Raw genomic sequence first — 23,230 nt, 5'->3', positions numbered from 1 at the left:
ATGCCTGAGTTTCTGACTTGTAATTCTGAGTTGGATGACCATTTCTGGGTTACTTTCACACTCTATTACACACGCTGCTGCTAATCAGTTCATTATACTGTATATCCTAATTGATCAGTCACTTTTCTCCCTACCTACATGTACATATTACCTCAATCAACTCAACTACCTCGTACCCCAGCACATTAACTTGATTATCCGATTTCCCTGTTGTCTTGAAACCACCATCGGTTAAGGATTCATATGAACCAGAAAGGATCGTCTGTAGCCGGACCTAGTGACCTTTTGGGTTGTTGTTTTGGGCTAATATTAGCTAAGTCACTAGCATTTGGAAAACTTAATTGGAGTAAAATTGAGTGTACCGTAGGCCTACGCATGTATCACTTGAAGAATCACCTGAAGAGAGGACCGGGAGATGGACTGGGAGATGCAGTAGAGGAATGAAGTGCAGAGGCACTGTATTTGGTGAACTTTCTGGTGCCCAGAGCTGCTGAGGCATTGTGAAGGAGATCTCTAGTGGCCACACAACTCAGGCTGGTTCACAGAGTAGCCCTCTACAAGATCATCACCAGACTCCATCTTCATCAACCATCTCCTTTCCTCTGATGGACCATGAGCTGTCCTTCTCCATCTGCAAAAACCCAAGCCTTACTCATGATTCAGTACTACACAAATTGGTTTAATTATTTATTTTCTAGCTAACTAAATAATAACATAGACTAAATATACACACTTAATATACGAGAAAAAGTCCCATAGCGGACTGACAACATATGGTGGCTTGTTACACAGAAAATGAAGAGGTTGGAGGAGAGACAGTGAGAAAATGGGACACTTATTATTGATACATTTTTTAACTATTCTCATAGTAATCATATACTTTGCACACGAACCACCACCCGTTTGAAGTAAGAAATCATGAACGTATTTAACGCTACATGTGAATGCCTTCTTTCGCCATCTATCTCTTTCGAAACCAGCCCTCCTTAGGAAGGTTGTTGGCCTTTCAGCGGAAAGTTTGTATGGCTCTGATTGTCCGAAAGTGGTCTCCCCTTTCTCTTCTTCTAGTGTTGTTCACTCTGGAAGATAGCTATCCAGCCATGTCGACGGTTCCCATTGGTGATGAGCGTAGTAGGATACGTTGATTTGAAAAGAGTAGTACAGTAGGATGATTTGAAGAGTAGTAGGATGGTCCCACTTAGTTAAATTTTTCTAGATATTTGACTCAAGACAGGTAATTAGCCGCACCATTGATTGTCCGAGAGGGGAGTTTTCTCCTCTCTCCACCTCGTGTTGATAGTCAGAGTTTTAACCACTTTACATGCGCAGCTACAGCCTGGCGATGTTCTGATCTACTCTAGAAGGTGAGTTTATTTTCTTCACCTCATATTGAGGTTCAAAGTTCCAACCATTTCAAACGTGTAGCTAGGCTCCACGCTTTTATGGTCTAATGTTAATCTCAATACCAATCCTTTTATGCACTCTGGCCGAAGCGGACGATTCCGTCAGTCTGACACGCTCTCTGACCTCACTCGGGGTGTGGCTACTAACTATGCACAGTTTATACCGCATTCATATCTTAACAAAAACACTTTCATAATTTGTCATATTTCATATACATTAAGGATGGAGACTTCATACCTGTAGTTTAAATAGTTTAAGTTACAGTATTTCCTTTATAACATTTTTAATGACGTCACAAAATATAAACCAATATGACATTCGTTTTCTATAGATCATTCTTATTTTAGAAATATTATTCCAGTATTCACTTTGAGTGTTGGCAGGAAAATACTGGAGGGGAAAGAAAAAGTTATCTTCTCCTGTAATTTCCGACAGGGGGTGAGCTGTCAAACCGGCAGCAGCTCCCTCCTCCCCTCTTCTGTGGGTGAGAGAGGTCTGGTAATTGTCATCCTTTGCCTAGCTGATCTGACCCATTCAGATCCTCACAGGACAGTCATGACATCATGCACTCAAAGATTTGGCCTCTATTGGTTGACCTACCCAAGTATAGCTACAGTAGGCTACTCATGATGTATTGCTTGTTCATTTTTTGCTTTTGAAGAGCTTTGAGATTATGAAAGCGCTATAGAAATGTGATCAATTATTATTACATGAATGTGCCGGTGAAGCACAGGAAATTGATGAGGAGGTGTGGTTAAAGGGGACATTTATTAGTACAGAACAACAATTTATTTTTATTTTACGTTTATTTTGATAAGGAATTCATACTGAGAATAGGGTCTGGATAAATACATCAAACATTTATACAAAATTACCAACCATATTAAGAAAAACAAACACATTTATCAACATAGAGGTCTCTGAGTATTTCTCTGAACTGACCAAGGGGGTACCAGAACATCTAATTTCTGAGATCTCTGCGAATTGTTCCACATAAAGCGAGCAAAACAACTAAAAGCAGCTTTACCCATCTCTGTGGAGACTGAAGAGGCCTCCAGTGCTATCCAAGCCTGTGACCGGGTTTGGTAATTTGTAAGTCAAAATTGAATTAATGATGATAGATACATAAAGAGGTTTCTGCATGAGTGCTTTGTAAATAAACACAAAAGAGTGCTGCTCTCTCCTTAAACACAAAGAGGCCCAACCCACTTTCTGATACACAACACTTGTGAGTTCTGTAACCAGTAATAAGGGCACAATGGAAAAAACAATGGAAAACAGCATCTAGTGACTTAAGTTGAACCTTTTCATACATGAGTTCCCGTTGCCCCAGCTTGAGTTGTTTTATGCACGAGATGTCAGAATGTTCCAAAATGGTATTATTACGCAACATGACAGTTAACACTCGCTAGTTATCTATAGGCTATGTTTCAACTTGTCAATTTCAAATTCACATTTTTTCCAACAAGATATATTTTCTAACAACAGTTTGAATTCAGGTGTGTTCCGCCTCCTTATTAATTCACATAGAAGTAGCCCATTTCAGCGTTGCGAACAATTTATGTTTGAGGCTTTACTGAGCCAACAAACTTCTCTCTTCGAAAAGAACCCACACACTTCACTAATGTTAGCACAGATCAAGTATGCAGATATGTGCGCAGTCTTGTACGAATTGGAACATTTTCTGGCTGGCGCTCTCATTTGCCTTCCTTGTTGTTCTCCTTACAAATAATAACTTTGGACATGTGTGCATTCCTATCAAAGTAAGTTCCTTATTTTCTGTATATGGTGTTGTCGTTTCTACTGTTTGGAGCATAATGTATTTACAGTTTTATTCACGTTTTAAAGTTCTGATGACATATAATGCATTCTGATTATTGCATAGCTTGTAATGGACACCTATGATGTGTGTAAAAAACTTTTATGAAGGTTGCAATGATTATAATGAGCTAATGCTAAGCTGTTTGCAAGCTATGTGTGGCGCTATGTTTGTTGACATTATACAATGCATTCTGGGTGTCAAGTAAACATCTGTCAGTCCAAAGATGTTATAACGAGGTGAAGGAATGGTTACCTCATCTTTCGGATAAACTTCCAGAAGTGAATGAATGGAAGTGAATGATTGTAGACGACACACCCCCTTCAACATGCATGCTATAAACAGACCAAACTCATCTTGTCTCCTCTCATTATCTTTGATTGATGTGAAAAAACAAACATGCTGGCATGCGCAAGACACATCGTTGGATTACTTTTCGATTTTTAGAAAGTGTTTTACTCAATGTTTTCCATCAATGGTGATGTGATTAATTATAAATAGTAATTGCTATTAGCTAATTCATATTGTAGTTCCTGTCAGCCGAGAGGTATAAAAATATGACCGCTTGTAGACTACATTTTCCAGTTTGGATGATTGTGTTATGCTGTAGCTACTTCTGTGAATGTCTGAACATTGCATCCAAAAATAAACTGGTAACATTCTGGACATAACTTTGTAAGGAAAGTTATGTTTCTGTGAAAAAACTGCTGGTTGTTGTGTCAAATGAAACTGGACGTTCTAAATAAGAGTTCTAATCACACCAGTTTGAGTGTACACTGCAGGGACCACTGTAGAATGATCACACCCGCTTGTTGGTACATGTGAAAAAGTTAAATGCTGCTGCATGCATATAGATAATATCCCTATAATCAAATTAGACATAAAAGTGGCCTGGACAATTGTATTCCTGTTAACAAAAGTCAGACATGGTTTGTTTCTGTAAAAGAAACCCACCCTAAACTTCAACTTATTCACCAGCTCAGTGACATGTTTTTTTGCTTAGGGTTCTCCCATTTCTTTTTCACCCATGCATGTGACAGCTGCCACTCCAGCTCACACTCTTTCATGTAGATTCTGAAAAGACATTGGATGAAGTACATTATCCAGAACAGGAGCAGAGTAAAGAGTTGTGTGAACTTTCTGTAGATAGCTAGACTGTGCAGCGAATATACTTGGTCAAATTGGAGGGTCAAGGTGAATCAGTGACAAATGCAATTTCCCATTACTTTAACCATAATAGGTTATGTGCAATGAAACTAGCTAGACCCATTCAGGCTGTAACCGTTCAGGTAGAAACTAATATTGTATAGCATGAACATTATAATCAGGTCAACACAAATAAACCTAAATGGAAAATCAGTAGAACTAGAAGAAAATTGAGGTGTTGGGGCCAACACCAGTGTGGAAATTACTAATTTATGCTAGCATGTTATTAACGTTAGCTAGTAGCAGTGCATAGTGCCGTGGCAAGAGCGCTAACTATGGCCACGTGACTTAATAAAAAAAAAATTGCAGCATTTCTCCTACCGTGTTTGCCACTGAACTAAATGCCTGGTATTGTCATCATCAGACCCTGTAACAGTTTAAACACAAGCCCTGGTATTTACAACAAGTAGCTAACTAGCTAATTAGGCCAATCTTAAATATAAAGTTGTCGGTCAATAGCAAGCAAGTAACGCTGTAGCTAACATTAATGTTCAAACAGTTATAACTTCTAGTCCAACTACAGCACATAGCTAGCTAAAGTCACAGCAGGCCTTAGGCTGCAGATCTGTTGCAAAGAAGTAATGTTATAATGAAAGAGTCGATCATTTTAAGAACAAAAAATACTTACATTTGAACACCACTGCAGAAGCTTCGCTATTCGCCATCTTTCAAGTTGTTTACTTGACGAGATCTAGCTATCAAAACTCACAGCCCTACTCTTCCAATGCACTGTGGCTGTGAAATTCACACAAAGTATGCAGCAAATTCTACAAGATGAAAAGTCAAATTATTATAACATCCTGGCATGTAAAGCATAATATATTGTCAAATAAACCACATAGTTTTTTCCCGCTATTTGTTGATTTCAGTAGCACATCCCCATATCTAATTAACACTAGCATCGCAAAAATAACCATTATTGTTTTTGTGAAGGGCTTAGGTAGAATTTATTAGAATGTAAATTTTTTCAAATAACACAATAGCATTTTCAATAGTTTATGATACTGTGTGCTGTGTACTATGTAAAAAGAAAAAACTCGAAATTCAAGTGTTCAATCTATTTTTTTCATGGAGTGTCTTTGTTACAACTATGACACAGAATGTGTTTGAACACAGTAACAGCTTATTTTTATAAAGACAAAATAAAGACAAAATACAATTTAAATAACCCAACCACCAAGACCCACAATCAAGACACGTGGTCAAATGATGAAAAAATCAGTAGCCTAAACAAGCACCAAGTGGACTTAATAAATAGTGAACCTTAGCACAAAAGCAATAATGCCATTATTGAATATAAATGTTGATATGACAGCAGTCAAAAAAAGTCAATTATTGTCAGCTCGTGCTCTTCTGCATCGTCATGCAATGGCATCAGTTGGATTTAATTTAGCCATTATCCCTTGTCCAAACAGTTGATACAATTTTCATAACATTCACCTGCTTGACACACTTTGACATACCTTTGTTTGGTTGTAGTGCGTAATAGTCTCCGGTTTTGTCTTTGTGTCCTGTCTTCTTGTCGATCTTCAGCACCATTGTATTGTTGTGGAGTACAATGGCTGTGCAGGTGCCTTATTTTGCACAGAGGGAGGGAGCTCCCTTCTTCCTTTGTTCATGGTGTTCGCCAATTACAATGAAATTAAGAAATTGTCCATGGTGACAGTTCTCCCCTTGCCAACATAAGGTTCCACAAGCCTCATCAGCACATTCTTCGACACTAGCTCACTTGCTGTGCTGCCTGATGTGGATTTTTTCCCAGATATTGAAAGCCATTCAATATGTACAAATATCCTCTCACTGTGTAGCCTACTCCACGTAGGCCAGAGTAGACTGATAAGACACTGTTTTAAGATAAAAATTAGAATGGATCAATACAATGAATGGCCCGCCCTGTTCTTCATTCACAATTGGTGATCACATAATTATGCATGATTCGCTTCCTCTATCTCATCAACTCACCCATTCTCCCCATCATACGTTAGTTTATTTATATTATCTGTTGTTAATAAGTGTGAAATTTGTTTCGGTATAGTTTAGGTCAAGGCAATTATCTGGGTGATTATCAGCAGGGCGGTGCACAATTGGCCCAGCGTTGTCCGGGTTAGGGTTTGGCCGGGGAAGGACTAGTTAAATAAATGAAAACGTTCAACTGTCAGAAGAACGAGTGGATCAGGCCCTACTGTTGGGAGAAGGAGATGTCCTCCTAAAACTGGTTATAACTCCAGTTCTATTTGATATTAAGATGCTTACACCAACAGTGTGTTTATAGACTTATTTAAGAAACTTCAAGGACGGAGGGGGGCATGACTTAAACAAATGCATGACTGCTTTAGTGGTTCTAGTGTTAATGGCTGTGATAAATGGCTGTGATAAAACTGTGAAAAGTGTGTGTGAAGTGAAAAGTGTAAGTGAAAAGAAGGAAGCAAGTAATGAATCCAAATATTCCAAAACATGCATGAATGCAAAAAGGCACGAAAGTAATACTGCAAAGAAATTTGGCTTTTTGTCTTGAATTCACATTGCTCTGCTTGGGGCAAATCCAACACAACACTGAGTACCACTCTCCATATTTTAAAGTGCGGTGTATGTTATGGGTATGCTTGTCATTGGCAAGGACTGGGAAGATTTACAGCACTCTAAATAATGCTGTGTAGTTTGGTTGACCCAACTGCTGGGTTGCAGGCGTTGGGTTGTTTTCTTTAAAAACTGCTGGGTTACTGATGCTGGGTTATTGGTGCTGGGTTATTAAGATATGACTAAGCGGGTCAGATCAGGAGACTGGACGCGTGGTTTACTAGGGCCGTGGCTTTCAGATATTTTCAGTTATTTTTAGCCACCCATGAGAGTAAATGTAATTTATGTGAACCTGTTCTGTTGTATAGTTGCCGGGTTAATCGAATATTAAAATGTTTGTAGCTTCAATGAGGCTTAGGGAAGTATATTAGTTCCCTAAAAGCCTATGTAACTCCTGTACCGTTTTATCATATATACTAAATAATCTTGATAATACTGTGTAAAATGCACCAAAAAATTAGAGGAAAATTCAAAGAATGTAAACTTAAAGGGGTAGTTAAGGATTTTGGCAATGAACGCAAAGACATAAAAATGGTATCCACGATCTGTCTCTGAGGAAGTATATAAAGGCTACATTGCCCAAATCTCGTACTATCCTATTATCATGAAGAACAGGAATTACTCTTTTATTTCACCTTTTTTTAACCAGGTAGGCTAGTTGAGAACAAGTTCTCATTTGCAGCTGCGACCTGGCCAAGATAAAGCAAAGCAGTTTGACACATACAACAACACAGAGTTACACATGGAATAAACAAACATACAATCAATAATACAGTAGAAAAATCTATATACAGCATGTGCAACTGGAGGTAGGATAAGAGAGGTAAAGGCAATAAATAGGCCATGGTGGCAAAGTAATTACAATATAGCAATTAAACACTGGAATGGTAGGATGTGCAGAAGATGAATGTGCAAGATGAGATACTGGGGTGCAAAGGAGAAAGATAAATAAATAAATAAATACAGTATGGGGATGAGGTAGATTTGGATGGACTATTTACAGATGAGCTATGTACAGGTGCAGTGATCTGTGAGCTGCTTTGACAGCTGGTGCTTAAAGCTAATGAGGGAGGTAAGAGTCTCCAGCTTCAGATATTTTTGCAGTTAATTCCAGTCATTGGTAGCAGAGAACTGGAAGGAGAGGCGGCCAAAGAAAGAATTGGCTTTGGGGGTGACCAGTGACATATACCTGCTGGAGCGCGTGCTACGGGTGGGTGCTGTGATGGTGACCAGTGAGCTGAGATAAGGCGGGGCTATACCTAGCAGAGACTTGTAGATGACCTGGAGTCAGTGGGTTTGGCAACGAGTATGAAGCGAGGGTCAGACAACGAGATCAAACAGGTCGCAGTGGTGGGTAGTATATGGGGCTTTGGTGTCAAAACGGATGGCACTGTGATAGACTGCATCCAATTTCTTGTGTAGAGTGTTGGAGGCTATTTTGTAAATGACATTGCCGATGTCGAGGATCGGTAGGATGGTCAGTTTTCCATGCTTTGTTGCGAAATAGGAGGCCAATTCTAGATTTAATTTTGGATTGGAGATGTTTAATGTGAGTCTGGAAGGAGAGTTTACAGTCTAACCAGATATCTGGACATCTACAAATACCTAGTTAAGTCAGAATCATCCAGAGTAGTGATGCTGGACGGGCGGGCAGGTACAGGCAGTGATCGGTTGAAGAGCATACATTTAGTTTTACTTGCATTTAAGAGCAGTTGGAGGCCACGGAAGGAGAGTTATATGGCATTGAAGTTCATCTGGAGGTTAGTTAAAACCTCTCTAGGGTATGTGGGACGCTAGCATCCCATCTGGCCAACATCCAGTGAGGTTGCAGAGCGCCAAATTCAATTACAGAAATGCTCATTATAAAAATTCAGAAAACAAAACATATTTTACATAGGTTTAAAGATTAACTTCTTGTTAAACCAACCACAGTGTCATATTTATAAAATGCTTTTCGGCGAAAGCATACCTAGCCCAGAACATAGCCCAGTTGACAAATTATTACAAACAGTAACCAGCCAAGCAGAAGCGTTACAAAACTCAGAAATAGAGATAAAATGAATCCCTTACCTTTGATGATCTTCATATGGTGGCAATCAGAAGACATTCATTTACTCAATAAATGTTCCTTTTGTTCGATGAAGTCTCTTTATATCCAAAAACCTCTGTTTTATTAGCGTGTTTTCCTCAGTAATCCACAGGCTCAAACTCAGTCAAAACAATCAGACAAAAAAATCCAAATTGTAACCGTAAAGTTCATAGAAACATGTCAAACGATGTTTATATTCAATCTTCGGGTTGTTTTTTTAGCCTAAATGATCTATAATATTTCAACCGGACCATAAAGTTGTCAATATAAAAGGTAAACAAGAAATGTATATGCGCCTGAAAAAAACTCACGTTAGGGTCCACTCGTTCAGACTGGTCTTACTCCCTCATTTATAAGAATACAAGCCTGAAACGATTTCTAAAGACTGTTGACATCTAGTGGAAGGCATAGGAACTGCAAATGGAGTCCTAAGTCAATGGATACTGTAATGGCATTGAATAGAAAACTACAAAATCCCCCAAAAACTACTTCCTGAATGGATTTTTCTCAGGTTTTCGCCTGCTAAATCGGTTGTGTTATACTCACAGACTCTATTTTAACAGTTTTGGAAACTTTAGACTGTTTTCTATCCAAATCTACCAATTGTATGGATATCATATCTTCTGGGCAGGCCGTATAATTTGGGCATGCTTTTCATCCAAAATTCAGAATGCTGCCCCCTACTCTAGAGAGGTTAACACAGTGTCCAATGAAGGGCCAGAGGTATACAGAATGGTGTCGTCTGCGTAGAGGTGGATCAAAGAATCACCAGCAGCGAGAGCGACATCATTGATGTATACAGAGAAGAGAGTCTGCCCGAGAATTGAACCCTGTGGCACCCCCATAGAGACTGCCAGAGGTCCGGAAAACAAGCCCTCCGATTTGACATACTGAACTCTATCGGAGAAGTAGTTGGTGAACCAAGCAAGTCAATCATTTGAGAAACCAAGGCTGTTGAGTCTGCCAATAAGAATGTTGTGATTGACAGAGTCGAAAGCCTTAGCCAGGTTGACGAATACTGCTGCACAGTAATGTCTCTTATTGATGGCGGTTATGATATCGTTTAGGACCATGAGCATGGCTGAGAAGATACAGTGAGACTCTAAATGGTCGGTAATCTGTTGGATAACTTGGCTTTCAAAGACTTTACAAAGGCAGGGTAGAATATATATAGGTCTGTAGCAGTTTGGGTCTAGAGTGTCTACCCCTTTGAAGAGAAGGATGACCGCGGCAGCTTTCCAATCTATGTGAATCTCAGACGATACGAAAGAGAGGTTGAACAGGCTAGTAATAGGGTTGCAAGAACTTCGGCAGATAATTTTAGAAAGAGAGGGTCCAGATTGTCTAGCCCGGCTGATTTGTAGGGGTCCAGATTTTGCAGCTCTTTCAGAACATCAACTATCTGGATTTGGGTGAAGGAGAAGTGGGGAGGTTTGGGCAAGGTGCTGTGGGGAGCGCAGGCTGTTGACCAGGGTAGGGATAGCCAGGTGGAAAGCACAGCCAGCCGTAGAAAAATGCTTAATGAAATTCTCAATAATTGGGGATTTATCGGTAGTGACAGTGTTTCCTAGCCTCAGTGCAGTGGGCAGCTGGGAGGAGGTGCTCTTATTCTCATGCTCTTATTTCATCTCATGGGTGGCCAATAAGATCTAGTTGAAAGCCATGCCTCCTGAAAATAACCTAAGGATTACATAAAAAAAGACCCAGCTGCTAGGTCAACCCAGCATGACGGTAAGAAATGCCCAACTGATGGTTAAGTTAACCCATGTTTGTGTAATACCAACTACCAAACCTATTGGGTTATTCACGTAACACAACTGGCTGGGTTAAAACAACCCACTGTCCAGTATTTAACCATCGCTGGGTTAATAAATAACCCATATTGGGTTGTTTTTAACACAGCATTTTTAGAGTGAGGATAAAACTAAATGGAATGGAGCTAAGCACAGGCAAAATCCAAAAGGAAGACCTTTCCACCAGACACTGGAAGACAAATTCACCTTTCAGCAGGACAATAACCTAAAACACAAGCCCAAATCTACCCTGGAGTTGTTTACTATGACAGTGAATGTTCCTGATTGTACGAGTTACAGTTTTGATTAAATCTGCTTGAAAAACCATGGCAAGACTTAAACATGTTTGTATAGCAATGAACAACAATTTGGCAGAGATTGAATAATTTTGGAAAGAATAAAAGGTACATATTGCACAATCCAGGTGTGCAAACTCTTAGAGACATAGTTCCACCATTTTAGTGGACCAAAAGTCCAAAAATATTTGGTTCCATATTCATAGCACACAATGATTACATCAAGCTTGCAAACATTTGTCACTGTCCCAATACTTCTGGAGTTTACTGTATATGTGTGTTGACTGTGATAAGGGCACAACTCACAAACAGACACACACGCACAGACACGCACAGACACACACAGACACACACAAAATACAGAGATACTGTAATGTACATTTGTGACTGAAGGTATTTGAAATGGCTGGAGGGGGAGTTAATTAAGGTTTACACAACATGTCAGTGTGCACTATGTACAGATGCTGGATTATCAATGACTGTCTGTTCCTCCTTCAAGTGTGATTTCCTTCCGTAATTTGCCAGTGTGAGCAATAAAAACAAATAGGCAACATATTTTTTCTGTCCAAATTATGCAAGTACAAAACCATGCAGTCAGCAAGTTACACATCTCCCACTCCTTTCCCTACATCATTCACATAAGCAGAATAATCTGACATTGATATTTTCAACAGGCTGATCAAATTTGTCTTGCAAATGATCAAGGGATGAATGCGACAATAAGTAATGTGTGGGTTCAATTCCAACAGGGCCCATTCAGAGTCACAGCTGGGAAAGATAGTTGACGATAGTGGTAGAAGATAGAGAAAGTAGCTGCTGAAAAGGCAGTAATAAGAGGATTAAAGATGCATTACCTGTGTTCAGATTCATGGATGGAGAAGATGACTCCTGACGTGGAGGACTTCTGCTGGATGGAGGCCAGGAAGGTAAATTCACTTTTACTCCTGAAGAGCTGCACCACCTTCTCTGTGATGTGGGCCGGCGCGTGGACTGCTCTGCCCACATCTGGGGGATGAGAGAGAAAGAACAGCAATCAGGGAACCGCATGTTCGCTGCTTTCACAGTCGACGAGTCGACATCCTGTCTGCCTGCTAAGGTTCAGGCTTCACCAAGTAGGGGAAAAGAAGACAGAAAAGTGATTGTGTCCCAAATGGCCACATGTTTGCAATGTTGTGCAATACTTTTGACTCGGGTGAATAGGGTCATTTGGGACAAACAGAGACACACAATGTCTGAGGCAGGGCCTGAAACACTGCTAACTGCTAAATGATTGCAAGAGGTATGACTGCAGTCCCTGGTTCAAATCCAGACTGCATCACATCTGGCTGTGATTGGGAGTTCCATAGGGCGGCACACAATTGGCCAGTGTCGCCCAGGTTTTGCTGGGGGAGCCGTCATTGTAAATAAGAATTTGTTCTCTAGGATAGGGGGACAGTCGGGTCCCACTTGGCCAAAAGCCAAGGAAAATGCATAGCGGCAAATTAAAATAAAATAATATAAAAATCAAACTTTCATTAAATCACACATGTAAGATACTAAATTAAAGCTACACTCGTTGTGAATCCAGCCAACATGTCAGATTTTAAAAAGGCTTTTCGGCGAAAGCATAAGATGCTACTATCTGATGATTGCACAACAGTAAACAAAGAGTAGCATATTTCAACCCTGCAGGCGCTACACAAAACGCAGAAATAAAATATAAATCATGCCTTACCTTTGACGAGCTTCTTTTGTTGGCACTCAAATATGTCCCATAAACATCACAAATGGTCCTTTTGTTCAATTAATTCCGTCCATATATATCCAAAATGTCCATTGATTTTGGCACGTTTGATCCAGAAAAAAACAGCTTCCAATTTGCGCAAAGTCACTACAAAATATCTCAAAAGTTACCTGTAAACTTTGCCAAAACATTTCAAAATACTTTTGTAATACAACTTTAGTTATTTTTAAAAGTTAATAATCGATCAAATTGAAGACGGGTCCATCTGTGTTCAATACAGGAGGATCACAAACTAACGCTACTTTTCAAGTCTTGCCCAACTCTCAAAAGTGTTACCCTGTTCCAAGATGGCCGTACTTCTTCACTGCACAAAGGAATAATCTTAACCAAATTCCAAAGCGTGGGTGACATCCAGTGGAAGCGGTAGGAACTGCAAACAAGTGCATAATAAATATTGTTTCCCCATGAGAGCTCATTGAACAGACAGTGACCTCAAAAATAAATAATTCTGAATGGTTAGTCCTCAGCGTTTTGCCTGCTACCTAAATTCTGTTGTACTCACAGACATGATTCAAACAGTTTTAGAAACTTCAGTGTTTTCTATCCAAATCTACTAATAATATGCATATCGTATCTTCTGGGGATGAGTAGCAGGCAGTTGAATTTGGGTATGCTTTTCATCCGGACGTGAAAATTCTGCCCCCGGTCACCAAGACGTTTTAACCAACTAAGCTAAATAGCCTCCTCGTGGGTCAAAGTAGTGCACTATATATAGGGAATAGGCTCATTTGATACAGTGGCCGTGTGTGAATACGAATACTAGTGTTCTAAATAGTAGGCATTTAATAATGTATGCAACAATAGTTTTATAGTATGTGAAACTTTGAAAATGGAGTATGCTTTAAATGCCAGGATGTTATACTCATTTTGGCTTTTAATCTAGTAGAAATTGCTGAACCCTTTTGAGGAAGTAAATCATCTTTTCAGAGTCACATGTGTTTGAAACCAGCTTATATTCAGCTGATAATCAGATAAGGAGACTTGCTGTACCTAAATGAACAAATGGCGTGAATCAACACAGTTTTGCATTAGATTACGCATTCTAATGATGGGTGAGCTTAGCTAGTATCTTGAAATTTGTTGTCTACTGAATTTGTTTTTACTAAAGCGTAGGCTATGTTCTAAATAGTACGTAGTACAATTACTACATAATAGGGCTACAGTGCATTCGGAAAGTATTCAGAAAGTATTAATTTAGTCAATTTTAGAATAAGGCTGTAATGTAACAAAATGTGTAAAAATCAAGGGGTCTGAAAACTTTCCGAATGCACTATGTGTAGTTTTAGTAGGTAGTAGTTCAGATAGATTTTGGATATGGCCAGTGTGTCCCTCTACAGAGTGTCTACTGCTATGGTACCCTGATGGGAGGATGAGTCAGGGAGAAGAGAAGGAATCCTGCCAATGTAGTGAAAAACTGGCTGAGACTGATGGAGTCCCTCCTTTTTAGGCCACTGTCTGAGTCACCAGCATCACATACGAATCCAGCTGGCCAGACACTAATGTATAACTAATCTGAGGTGTCTCAGAGGAGGAGTGCTGATTTAGGATCAGTTTAGCCTTGAAGATGACAATAAATAAGATTAAATGGACAGGGGGGGAGCTGATGCTAAACCAGCTTGATACATACGGCCCCTGGTCCTTTAGTCAATGAATGTCTGCGAGACAAGAAATCTAAACAAGGAATCCAACTCTGAAAGAATTGTAGAGTGAGACAGTGTCAGATTGAATATATTGTAATCCCACCACAAATGTCAGCCAGTTTGAACGTGTGTTAGGGGAATTTTTATCAATAATGACTAATTATGTATACATTTCAATCAGGACTGACTAATCAGAATACTATTATGTTACTGTATATGTACTAATCAGAATACTATTATGTTACTGTATATGTATGAATTTTATTTTTAACCCTAGTACTGAATATTATGTGTGTAAATATAATCAAGAATTAGAACAATGACTGTCTGTACCTTGGTAGAAATTAATGAACTTATAGCCAGACTGGCTAGAAGGCTTATCTACACAGGCTGGCCTTGGCTCGGTCATAAATTATCTTAATAGGGGGAGACGATGTGAGAACCATACAGCTATTGTACTGGAGCGGAGATGAGACGGGCTAGTACTAAAACTAATGACATCATTTTCAGTTTATAACCTATGGTAAAATGTATAATGGGCAGTACTCTCGTGAATAAACGCTGCTGGTTGACTTTAAGACTGGGCTCTGTCCATTTTATACAAATAAGAGTCATACAAATTCTTATGAATTGACAATGTTTAATTTTAATTGGTTATTAAAACAGAGGAATTTAATTCCTGCAACAACGTGATTGCAAACATTTCCTCACATACAATCCTACCTCACGAAATGGTACCACTACATCTCCCTTAACCCCTTACACTTGTGGGAATCGGCCTATATGGATAGGGCTAAATTGAAATTGTCCCATCTGCTCCCGCTCCCCCTCTCTGGCGCTCGAGGTCGCCAGACTGCTTATCATTACTCACACCTGTCACCATCGTTACGCACACAGGTGCTTCGTCGGACTCACCTGCAATCCATCACGTCATTTATTGCCTGCCCTATATCTGTCACTTCCTCAGTTTCATCCCCGGGTCTGCATTGATGTTGTTTTGTTTCTATTATCCAGAAGCTGGTCTTGTTTAGTTTCATGTCTATTTATTATTAATTCCTCATGCTGTACTTGCTTCCCGCCTCCCAGCTTCTGTGGTTACGGAACCGTTGAAATGTTTGTTACAGAATCAAAATTAAAAGCACATGCATAACCATGATAGCAATTAAAAGGGAGAAGTTTAGAGATTGTGACAATTAAAGATGACAGAAAGTTCACCTGACTGTCACACCCTGACCATAGTTGGCTTTGTATGTTTTTATGTTTTGTTTGGTCAGGGTGTGATCTGAGTGGGCATTCTATGTTGTGTGTCTAGTTTGTCTGTTTCTGTGTTTGGCCTGATATGGTTCTCAATCAGAGGCAGGTGTTAGTCATTGTCTCTGATTGGGAACCATATTTAGGTAGCCTGTTTGGTGTTGGGTTTTGTGGGTGATTGTTCCTGTCTCTGTGTTTGCACCAGATATGGCTGTTTTGGTTTTTCACATTTCTTGGTTTTGTTAGTCTATTCATGTATAGTTTCTTTATTAAAGAACCATGAATAATAACCACGCTGCGTTTTGGTCCGCCTCTCCTTCGACACAAGAAAACAGTTACAGAATCACCCACCACAACAGGACCAAGCGGCGTGGTGACAGGCAGCGGTAGCAGGAGCAGCAAAGTATGGACTATACTACTTGGGAGGAAATAGACAGGTGGGCGGTCGACCCAGGGAGTGTGCCGGAGCCCGCCTGGGATTCGCTGGAGCAGTGTGAGGAGGGTTATAGAAGAATGGAGTTGGAGAGACGAGCACGGCGACGCGGACGGAAGCCCGACAGTCAGCCCCAAAAATGTATTGGGGGTGGCATACAGGGAGTGTGGCGAAGCCAGGTAGGAGACCTGCGCCAACTTCCTGTGCTTACCGGGGGGCTAGAGAGACCGGGCAGGCACCATGTTATGCTTTGGAGCGCATGGTGTCCCCAGTGCGGGTGCATAGCCCGGTGCGGTACATTCCAGCTCCACGTATCGGCCGGGCTAGAGTGGGCATCGAGCCAAGTGCCATGAAGCCGGCTCTACGCATCTGGTCTCCAGTGCGTCTCCTTGGGCCGGCTTACATGGCACCAGCCTTGCACACGGTGTCCCCGGTTCGCCTGCATAGCCCAGTGCGGGCTATTCCACCTCGCCAGGCAGGGCGACCGGGACCATTCAACCGGGTAAGGTTGGGCAGGCTCGGTGCTCAAGAGCTACAGTGCGCCTGCACGGTCCGGTCTATCCGGTACCACCTCCAAGCACCAGCCCTCCGGTGGAAGCCCCCCGCACCAGGCTGTCTCTCCGTCTCATCCCTACAGCTGCTCCCGCCTGTCCAGTGCTGCCAGAGCCTTCCTCCTCTCCAGCGCTGCCGGAGTCTCCCGCCTGTCCGACGCTGCCGGAGTCTCCCGCCTGTCCGACGCTGCCGGAGTCTCCCGCCTGTCCGACGCTGCCGGAGTCTCCCGCCTGTCCGGCGCTGCCGGAGTCTCCCGCCTGTCCGGCGCTGCCGGAGTCTCCCGCCTGTCCGGCGCTGCCGGAGTTTCCCGCCTGTCCGGCGCTGCCGGAGTCTCCCGCCTGTCCGGCGCTGCCGGAGTCTCCCGCCTGTCCGGCGCTGCCGGAGTCTCCCGCCTGTCCAACGTGCCGGAGTCTCCCGCCTGTCCGGCGCTACCGGAGTATGAGGCGCCAGAGCCCCTCAGCCCAGCCTCAGCCCAGAGGCGCCAGATCCCCTCAGCCCAGAGGCGCCAGATCCCCTCAGCCCAGAGGCGCCAGATCCCCTCAGCCCAGAGGCGCCAGATCCCCTCAGCCCAGAGGCGCCAGATCCCCTCAGCCCAGAGGCGCCAGATCCCCTCAGCCCAGAGGCGCCAGATCCCCTCAGCCCAGACGCGCCAGATCCCCTCAGCCCAGACGCGCCAGATCCCCTCAGCCCAGACGCGCCAGAGCTTCCGCCCCTCTGTCCCGAGCTTCCGCCCCTCTGTCCCGAGCTTCCGCCCCTCTGTCCCGAGCTTCCGCACCTCTGTCCCGAGCTTCCGCCCCTCTGTCCCGAGCTTCCGCACCTCTGTCCCGAGCTTCCGCCCCTCTGTCCCGAGCTTCCGCCCCTCAGTAGTGGGGTCATTTAGAAGGGTCGCCGTGGTTAGGAGGCCACGGAAGCGGACAATAAGTCGGACTAAGACTATGGTGAAGTGGGGACCACGTCCATTACCAGAGCCGCCACCGCGGACAGATGCCCACCCAGACCCTCCCCAATAGGTTCAGGTTTTGCGGCCAGAGTCCGCAACTTGGGGGGGTACTGTCACACCCTGACCATAGTTTGCTTTGTATGTTTCTATGTTTTGTTTGGTCAGGGTGTGATCTGAGTGGGCATTCTATGTTATGTGTCTAGTTTGTCTGTTTCTGTGTTTGGCCTGATATGGTTCTCAATCAGAGGCAGGTGTTAGTCATTGTCTCTGATTGGGAACCATATTTAGGTAGCCTGTTTGGTGTTGGGTTTTGTGGGTGATTGTTCCTGTCTCTGTGTTTGCACCAGATAGGGCTGTTTTGGTTTTTCACATTTCTTGGTTTTGTTAGTCTATTCATGTATAGTTTCTTTATTAAAGAACCATGAATAATAACCACGCTGCGTTTTGGTCCGCCTCTCCTTCGACACAAGAAAACCGTTACACTGACACAAGACTGAATCCTGTTTTGATGTGCATTTTACATCTAGTGTGCTTTTGCAGCATTTGTTGATAACGAAATCTAAAAAAACACTGATATATTTAGTAACATGCAAAGAATATTTTTGGAAAATGTGGGACATTTTTGTATTTATTATGGATCCCGATTAGCTGATGCCAAAGCAGCTACTCTTCCTGGGGTCCAGCAAAATTAAGTCAGTTTATACAATTTTAAAACATTACAATACATTCACAGATTTCACAAAACACTGTGTGCCCTCAGGCCCTTACTCCACCACTACCACATATTTACATGACTAAATCCATGTACAGTGCCTTGCGAAAGTATTTGGCCCCCTTGAACTTTGCGACCTTTTGCCACATTTCAGGCTTCAAACAAAGATATAAAACTGTATTTTTTTGTGAAGAATCAACAACAAGTGGGACACAATCATGAAGTGGAACGACATTTATTGGATATTTCAAACTTTTTTAACAAATCAAAAACTGAACAATTGGGCGTGCAAAATTATTCGGCCCCCTTAAGTTAATACTTTGTAGCGCCACCTTTTGCTGCGATTACAGCTGTAAGTCGCTTGGGGTATGTCTCTATCAGTTTTGCACATCGAGAGACTGACATTTTTTCCCATTCCTCCTTGCAAAACAGCTCGAGCTCAGTGAGGTTGGATGGAGAGCATTTGTGAACAACAGTTTTCAGTTCTTTCCACAGATTCTCGATTGGATTCAGGTCTGGACTTTGACTTGGCCATTCTAACACCTGGATATGTTTATTTTTGAACCATTCCATTGTAGATTTTGCTTTATGTTTTGGATCATTGTCTTGTTGGAAGACAAATCTCCGTCCCAGTCTCAGGTCTTTTGCAGACTCCATCAGGTTTTCTTCCAGAATGGTCCTGTATTTGGCTCCATCCATCTTCCCATCAATTTTAACCATCTTCCCTGTCCCTGCTGAAGAAAAGCAGGCCCAAACCATGATACTGCCACCACCATGTTTGACAGTGGGGATGGTGTGTTCAGGGTGATGAGCTGTGTTGCTTTTACGCCAAACATAACGTTTTGCATTGTTGCCAAAAAGTTCAATTTTGGTTTCATCTGACCAGAGTACCTTCTTCCACATGTTTGGTGCGTCTCCCAGGTGGCTTGTGGCAAACTTTAAATGACACTTTTTATGGATATCTTTAAGAAATGGCTTTCTTCTTGCCACTCTTCCATAAAGGCCAGATTTGTGCAATATACGACTGGTTGTTGTCCTATGGACAGAGTCTCCCACCTCAGCTGTAGATCTCTGCAGTTCATCCAGAGTGATCATGGGCCTCTTGGCTGCATCTCTGATCAGTCTTCTCCTTGTATGAGCTGAAAGTTTAGAGGGACGGCCAGGTCTTGGTAGATTTGCAGTGGTCTGATACTCCTTCCATTTCAATATTATCGTATGCACAGTGCTCCTTGGGATGTTTAAAGCTTGGGAAATATTTTTGTATCCAAATCCGGCTTTAAACTTCTTCACAACAGTATCTCGGACCTGCCTGGTGTGTTCCTTGTTCTTCATGATGCTCTCTGCGCTTTTAACCAGTTAGAGCTCTAGGGGCGCTATTTCATTTTTGGATAAAAAACGTTCCCGTTTTAAGCGCGATATTTTGTCACGAAAAGATGCTCGACTATGCATATTCTTGACAGTTTTGGAAAGAAAACACTCTGAAGTTTCAGAATCTGCAAAGATTTTGTCTGTAAGTGCCCCAGAACTCATTCTACAGGCGAAACCAAGATGATGCATCACCCAGGAATTAGCAGAATTTCTGAAGCTCTGTTTTCCATTCTCTCCTTATATGGCTGTGATTGCGCAACGAATGAGCCTACACTTTCTGTCGTTCGCCCAAGGTCTTAGCAGCATTGTGACGTATTTGTAGGCATATCATTGGAAGATTGGCCATAAGAGACTACATTTTCCAGAGGTCCGCCCGGTGTCCTTTGTCTAAATTTGTGCGTAATCTTCAGGTGCGGGCATTTTCTCCTGGGATTCAGGAGAGAAAGCACACTTCCACGAACGATATATCATCGAAGAGATATGTGAAAAACACCTTGAGGATTGATTCTAAACAACGTTTGCCATGTTTTCAGTCGATATTATGGAGTTAATTTGGAAAAAAGTTTGCGTTTTGAGGACTGAATTATGGATTTTTTTTGGTAGCCAAATGTGATGTATAAAACGGAGCTATTTCTAATACACAAGGAATCTTTTTGGAAAAACTGAGCATCTGCTATCTAACTGAGAGTATCCTCATTGAAAACATCAGAAGTTCTTCAAAGGTAAATTATTTTATTTGAAGGCTTTTATGTTTTTGTTAATGTTGCGTGCTGGATGCTAACGCTAATGCTAACGCTAAATGCTAACGCGAAATGCTAACTCTAGCTAGCTACTTTTACACAAATTATTGTTTTCCTATGGTTGAGAAGCATATTTTGAAAATCTGAGATGACAGTGTTGTTTACAAAAGGCTAAGCTTGAGAGATGGCATATTTATTTCATTTAATTTGCGATTTTCATAAATAGTTAACGTTGTGTTATGCTAATGAGCTTGCTGATAGATTTACACAATCCTGGATACAGGGGTTTTTTCATAGCTAAACGTGACGCAGAAAACGGAGCGATTTGTCCTAAACAAATAATCTTTCAGGAAAAACTGAACATTTGCTATCTGAGAGTCTCCTCATTGAAAACATCTGAAGTTCTTCAAAGGTAAATTATTTTTTTTAATGCTTTTCTGTTTTTTTGTGTAAATGTTGCCAGCTGAATGCTAATGCTAAATGCTACGTTAGCCATCAATACTGTTACACAAATGCTTGTTTTGCAATGGTTGAGAAGCATATTTTGAAAATCTGAGATGACAGTGTTGTTAACAGAAGGCTAAGCTTGAGAGCTAGCATATTTATTTCATTTCATTTGCGATTTTCATGAATAGTTAACGTTGCGTTATGGTAATGAGCTTGAGTCTGTATTCACGAACCCGGATCCGGGATGGGGAGATCAGAAAGGTTAACGGACCTCTGAGACTATCACAGTGCAGGTGCATTTATACGGAGACTTGATTACACACAGGTGGATTGTATTTAGCATCATTAGTCATTTAGGTCAACATTGGATCATTCAGAGATCCTCACTGAACTTCTGGAGAGAGTTTGCTGCACTGAAAGTGAAGGGGCTGAATAATTTTGCACGCCCAATTTTTCAGTTTTTGATTTGTTAAAAAAGTTTGAAATATCCAATAAATGTCGTTCCACTTCATGATTGTGTCCCACTTGTTGTTGATTCTTCACAAAAAAATACAGTTTTATATCTTTATGTTTGAAGCCTGAAATGTGGCAAAAGGTCGCAAAGTTCAAGGGGGCCGAATACTTTCGCAAGGCACTGTATATGTATAGTATGTTATTGTGTGTGTGTATGCATGTGTCTGTGCCAATGTTTGTCACTTCACAGTCCTCGCTGTTCCAAGTAGTTTTTTCATCTGTTTTTTTTTAAATCTAATTTTACTGCTTGCGTCAGTTACTTGATGTGGAATAGAGTCCTTTTTGTGGCACCTGACCACACGACTGAACATGAGTCAATGTGCAACAAAACTAGGGCCTGTAGGATCTGACTTGTTGATAGTGTTGTTAAGAAGGCAGAGCATCGCTTTATAGACAGACTTCTACCCATCTTAGCTACTACTGCATCAATATGTTTTGACCATGACAGTTTACAATCCAGTGTTACTCCAAGCAGTTGAGGTTTCGGGTTTAGTGAGTTTTGTTTCAAACATAATGCTTGCCACCCACTCTTATTCCTTGCCACCCACTCTGAAACTAACTGCAGCCCTTTGAGTGTTGCAGTCATTTCAGTCACTGTAGTAGCTGACGTGTATAGTGTTGAGTCATCTGCATACATAGAAACTCTGGGTTTACTCTAAGTCAGTGGCATTTCGTAAGTATTTTTTTTTTAAAGCAACAGGCCTAAATGGCTACCCTGGGGAGTTCCTGATTCTAACTGGATTATATTTGATAGGCTTCCATTAAAGAACACCCTCTGTGTTCTGTTAGACAAGTAACTATTTATTCACATTATAGCAGGGGGTGTAAAGCCATAACACATATATTTGTCCAGCAGCAGGCTAAGATCGATAATGTAAAATACTGCACTGAAGTCGAACAAGACAGCCCCCACAATAATTTTATCAATATCTCTCAGCCAATCATCAGTAATTTTTGTAAGTGCTGTGCTAGTTGAGTGTCCTTCCCTATAAGCATGCTGATATTCTGTTGTCAATTTGTGTACTGTAAAATGGCATTGTATCTTGTCAAAACAAAACAACCATGTGCAACATAAGACAAAAAAAATCCAAGGGTTTGCGTGTGAGGCCCAGTTAGTGTTTCCATGTAGCCACACATCTTCCAATGCACTTTTCGGACTCAAAGAAGAGTCTTCTTCTATAAGGTGTTTTTTTTTAGCTCATCGAGCTGTGCTGTTGAGGAACTAGAGCAAGCACACTTGTAGTTGTTTTGGACACAGCCCTGCCTTTTCATAATTACTGTTGTTATTTACGCAATCCAAAAACGGTCCATTATAAATCACAATCTGGGTCAGGTGGCCATAATTTGAAAGCTTGTTCCTATTGCCAACATGTATAGCTAAAATATAAATTATGATCAAACAATGTTAAGCTTTTACAAGGCAATTCGCAAAGGATATCATCATTTTGGTGCACATAGAATGGAGTCATGAGTGCATTCAGATGTGTGGTGCACAGCAAATTTTATTCACAATACAACAAACATAGGCTCATTCTGTTCAGGACAATTCAGGGTATAACGCCATGTCATCTTTTAACTATACATCAAACATAGTGATCATCAACATTGACACTGTATACTACATGAGTTTTATGATATGGAAATATGAAGTGCACATTTTAACTCAA

General features: G+C 41.4%; 1 protein-coding gene across 1 annotated transcript in view; it reads right to left on the bottom strand.

Annotated features, from left to right (window-relative positions):
- LOC139384527 (protein kinase C-binding protein NELL1-like) overlaps positions 1-23,230 on the bottom strand; it is a 366,687-nt gene that overhangs the window by 286,072 nt on the left and 57,385 nt on the right. The window contains exon 3 of the mRNA XM_071129356.1: positions 12,039-12,189. Coding sequence (XP_070985457.1) covers positions 12,039-12,189 — 151 coding nt within the window. The remainder of the gene's footprint in view (positions 1-12,038; positions 12,190-23,230) is intronic.

This window comes from Oncorhynchus clarkii, chromosome 26, assembly GCF_045791955.1.
Source record: "Oncorhynchus clarkii lewisi isolate Uvic-CL-2024 chromosome 26, UVic_Ocla_1.0, whole genome shotgun sequence".
NCBI classification, from domain to species: Eukaryota; Metazoa; Chordata; class Actinopteri; order Salmoniformes; family Salmonidae; genus Oncorhynchus; species Oncorhynchus clarkii.
Note: the sequence above shows the minus strand (reverse complement) of the source record. Positions and strands in the feature narration are given on the sequence as shown.